The sequence below is a fragment of the Octopus bimaculoides genome, chromosome 1 (assembly GCF_046866305.1).
Source record: "Octopus bimaculoides isolate indiv1 chromosome 1, ASM4686630v1, whole genome shotgun sequence".
In the NCBI taxonomy this organism is placed as follows: domain Eukaryota; kingdom Metazoa; phylum Mollusca; class Cephalopoda; order Octopoda; family Octopodidae; genus Octopus; species Octopus bimaculoides.
This window is the reverse complement of record NC_142928.1, coordinates 82,462,845-82,467,530: the sequence shown is the minus strand read 5'-3', so window position 1 is coordinate 82,467,530 and position 4,686 is coordinate 82,462,845. Positions and strand designations below refer to the sequence as shown.

The window sequence follows — 4,686 nt, the reverse complement described above, 5'->3', positions numbered from 1 at the left end:
GAAAATGTAAATGAGTATAGTTTTCTAATTTTTTGACTGATTTTGTACATTCCTAATTTAAAATGTTGGTGTTGATCTGGAATCATCGTAATCAATATGGCGTTGTGTCGTATTGCGCCCTCCTTGCATATATCAATGGGTACATGCAGTATCACTAATATCAGTCTGAGCATAGGTACCTAAATTTAGCTCCATATAGAGATGATGTTCAATTAATCTATAAGGATGGTGGAGAGGATGTGGTGCTTATGTGAAACCTGCTATGCTGTACTAACAGAGTGACATACACCATTCTATGCCTGACTGGTTGTATTGTAGTAGTACACAGTAAGTCGATTTTCAAGGTGAGCTCTGGTTGATTGTATGCAAATGAGTTCATTACTGGATTCCAGAACTCTTGTGGGAAAAAAAATTCGTGGCCCGGATTGTGATTATCAGCATGAACGTCAAACTTCAAAAAGTAGTTAACCATTTAATGGTCTTAGTAAATTTATACAGAAAAACTAAGCATTATACTGTCCAGCATAAATAAAAGTCAACTTCATTCTATTTATTCTGTAAAAACCTATTCTGACATTCCTGTACGAATGTTTACATTTTGTACGTCATTTTACAAGAATATTTTTTTTATTATTCTGGAAACGATCTACTCATGTAACTTATGCACCAACTAAAGTTTATTTTGCGAAAAAAAAAAGTCCGTAATTGACATGGGTTTTTACGATATATATATATATATATATATATATATATATATATATATATATATAAGAAAGAGAGTTGTATTTCGAAATGGTCATTTTTTTTTTTTTTTCTAAATAAAAGAAAAAAGTAACCATCTCGAAATACAATATCTGTTTCAACACACGATTTCACATCAGGAGTTTTGCAACGCAAATTCATAAACGTGTGTGTGTGTGTGTGTGTGTGTGTGTGTGTGTACGAGAGTTATTTCAAAAATGAGTTTAAAGGGATATATTATCATGCGGGTTACCGTATTTTCTCTCAAGTCGGTTCCAGATGCCGGCTAACCACAACAGTTCGTATGTAGTACTCGCGCTAACAATGAATTGTTAGGCCCTGGTAACTTCTCTCAATGGGTAATTCTGTGTGTCCTATTCAGGACTGCATATGTTCCGTAGAATAATTAATAATATTAATAATAAGGAAAAACAGTCTAGGGTGATGGACACTGACGAAACTGCACTGCCCATGATGCTAGGTTGCATATCAAACAGTGTGCAGTTGCTGCACTTGAAACACGTGTAAGTCCGAAAAATATGCTGTAAATATATATTAAATAAAATTATGTGAAAAATCTCCATTCTCCTTATCATTATTAATATTTTACACACACACACAAACATATATATATATATATATATATATATATATATATATATATATAATGAGATAAAAACCCAAGGCTGTGAAAGATTTCAGAACATTTATAAAGAGGTCTTACAGCTGTTTCCGGGACATTTTATATATCTCTTCATCAGAGACGGTGCGAGAAAATGGTTAAGCAATAGTTATTCTAGAGAAGATATAAAATGGAGAGTGAAGTGGAGGAATGAAAACAGACGTGAGATATGCAGGGATATTGTATCTGCAGTTCCATTATTTAAGCAGAATGGTATACATATAAATTTCCTGTACCTTGTGTGTAAGTTCCAATAGTATATAAAATTGGTCATTCCAAGTATAGAGTTTGTAAGCCGTGTTATTGGATCGAGGCTTGGAATGACCAATTTTAAATACTATTAGAACTTACACACAAGGTACAGGAAACATGTGTATACTATTCTGCTTAAATAATGAAACTGCAAATACAATATCCCTGCATATCTCACGTCTATTTTCATTCCTCCACTTCACTCTCCATTTTATATCTTCTCTAGAATAACTATTGCTTAACCATTTTCTCGCACCGTCCCGGAAACAGCTGTAAGACCTTCTCTTTATAAATGTTCTGAAATCTTTCACAACCTTTTTTTATATATATGCATGCTAATATATGATCTACGTTGGACTCCTCATTCGCATAATCACCGAACCTGGAGTTTAACTATAGTCTGTCCATAGCACTTACTCACCATTACCTGACACATTTGGGTCTTCTTGACACCATTACCTCTCAATAACCTATATATATATATATATATATATATATATATATATATATAGGTTATATATATATATATATATATATATATATATATATATATATATATATATATATATATATATATATATATAGGTTATTGAGAGGTAATGGTGTCAAGAAGACACAAAGGTGTCAGGTAATGGTGAGTAAGTGCTATGGACAGACTATAGTTAAACTCCAGGTTCGGTGATTATGCGAATGAGGAGTCCAACGTAGATCATATATTAGATCATATATATATATATATATATATATATATATATATATATATATATATATATATATATATATGCATATATATATATACATATATACGACGGGCTTCTTTCAGTTTCCGTCTACCAAATCCACTCACAAGGCTTTGGTCAGCTCGAGGCTATAGTAGAAGACACTTGCCCAAGGTGCCACGCAGTGGGACTGAACCCGGAACCGTGTGGTTGGTAAGCAAGCTACTTACCACACAGCCACTCCTGCGCCTCTGTATATATATATATACATATATATATATATATTTATATATATATATATATATATATTCATTTTTTTTCCTTCGTTTTAGTCCCTTTTTCCTTGCTTGCTTTTATTTTTTTGTTACACTAGATCTTATTTCCTTTTCACACTAGAGGATAACATATTTTACACGTCCCCGAAACTAGTTGTGTGTGTGTGTGTGTGTGTGTGTGTGTGTGTGTGTGTGTGTGTGTGTGTGTGTGTGCGTGCGTATTTGTATGATGTCATAAGGCCTCAAACAAGCGATGGCGTTTATTTCCCTGTTACTCAAACGCCAAGCATAGACACCGAGGGAGAGTTTTTCTTTATATATTTCCTACCACCAGACAAATAGTGTGCTTAACAGAAGACAGTTTCTTGATTAGCTGAACCAAGTCGTTCATCATTCATACATTATTTAAATAAAATCAGATGGAAGTTTCTGAGTGTGACATGATCATGAAAACCCTTTAAAACATTTCTTTATAGCAATCATCCAATATTCCAAAATCACTGACGCTCATCTATAAATTCCAAGTAAAAAGTGTTGGTAAACGGTGTCGATTTACAGGTGTAAGACGTATAGTACATTTCCCGAAGATACTGTCTCTTTGGAGAAATCTATGTACATCACAAACTTAGGCGATCTTTCGATACCAGTACGAAATATCGGCCTTTTCCGTAAAAAAGTGTCTTCGGCGATCTTTACCAAAGATCGGCCTTTTCCGTAAAAAGTGTTGGAGGGAAAGAGGAAAACGACGTCGTAAAAGCGAAAGAGATACAGAGAGCGCGATTTCTTTTGAAGGGTTTAGGGTTAGGGCTAGGGTTACGGTTAGGGTTTTAGGGCTAGGGTTACGGTTAGGGTTTTAGGGTTAGGGTTTGAAGAGTTTAGGGTTAGGCTTACGATTACGGTTAGGGTTTTAGGGTTAGGGTTTGGGTTAGGGAATTCCGTCCCTAACCGTAACCCTAACCCTAACCCTCAACACTAAACCTAACCCTAACCCTAAAACTAACCCCAAAACCTTAACCCTGACACTAAAACCCTAACCCTAACACCCTAGTGAAGATCGTGCGGGTGTTACGGAAAAGGCCGTTCTTTGGTAAAGATCGCCGAAGACACTTTTTACGGAAAAGGTCGATATTTCGTACTGGTATTATTTTTCCTCATCATAAAATTTCTAGGTTTCAAGCTTTTTTAGAGAAGGGAAAGAGAACTCACCCTGGTATGTATTTTGTGGGACACTGCCAGAGTCGTGAGTAATAAATATCAACGAGCGAGTAAGCGTAAGACAGGTTCATAAGGAATAACACGGACAACATATGATTGAAAACTGAACGAACCTGCCTTATTCCCTGAACTATTCTGCTAAACATTGAGTCATCCATTCTGCACCAACAGTAATATCACGACAATGATATTTGTTTTCAACAAATTTCAAAGAATATCTATATAAACAAACGTAATAGATACATTGATGTCATAAACATAAACATGACGTGTGATTGGCAACTATCTATAAGAACAAAATTTATTAATTACTATAGCTGCTATGGTTAGCTTCATATTGCATTGATCGAGTAGATTTTGCATCAAAGGCTTTCCATCCGTAACTACCCTGCTTTTCTTTTCTTTTTTTTTTAACTAATAGTAATGTTTTCCAGGCTACGTGCTTTAATGTACGCTTGTTTTTTGTTGTTTTTTTTTAAGTCTAAAATTATTTTTTGTAATATCAATCTAAAAGTAGAAATAATTGATATACCTGTATTTGTCTATGTTGTTCAAATGCATATCACTGGCCTCTTTCTCTTAACACCATTTTGTTTAAATTATGCAAATTATCTTGTCCATTATGGGTTCTACACTTTTTGTATAAGTATAAGTCCTTTGGATTCTAGGGTTAAGGTTGGATAATTGTCATGCTGATGATGCCAATTGAGGTAGAGACACGTGTCTACGACTGTCCTCTTATCTCCAAACAATAAACATCTCTTTTTCCTTAATGGCATATCAACTTTGAAGGAGTTTTGAT

At 34.4% G+C, this 4,686-nt stretch overlaps 1 protein-coding gene across 1 annotated transcript in view; it reads right to left on the bottom strand.

Moving 5' to 3' along the window:
* Window positions 1-4,154, bottom strand: part of LOC106876346 (uncharacterized) — a 36,071-nt gene extending 31,917 nt beyond the window's left edge. The window contains exon 1 of the mRNA XM_052974409.2: window positions 3,998-4,154. Coding sequence (XP_052830369.1) covers window positions 3,998-4,042 — 45 coding nt within the window. The 5' untranslated portion in view covers window positions 4,043-4,154. The remainder of the gene's footprint in view (window positions 1-3,997) is intronic.
* Between the last annotated feature and the right edge of the window lie 532 nt (window positions 4,155-4,686).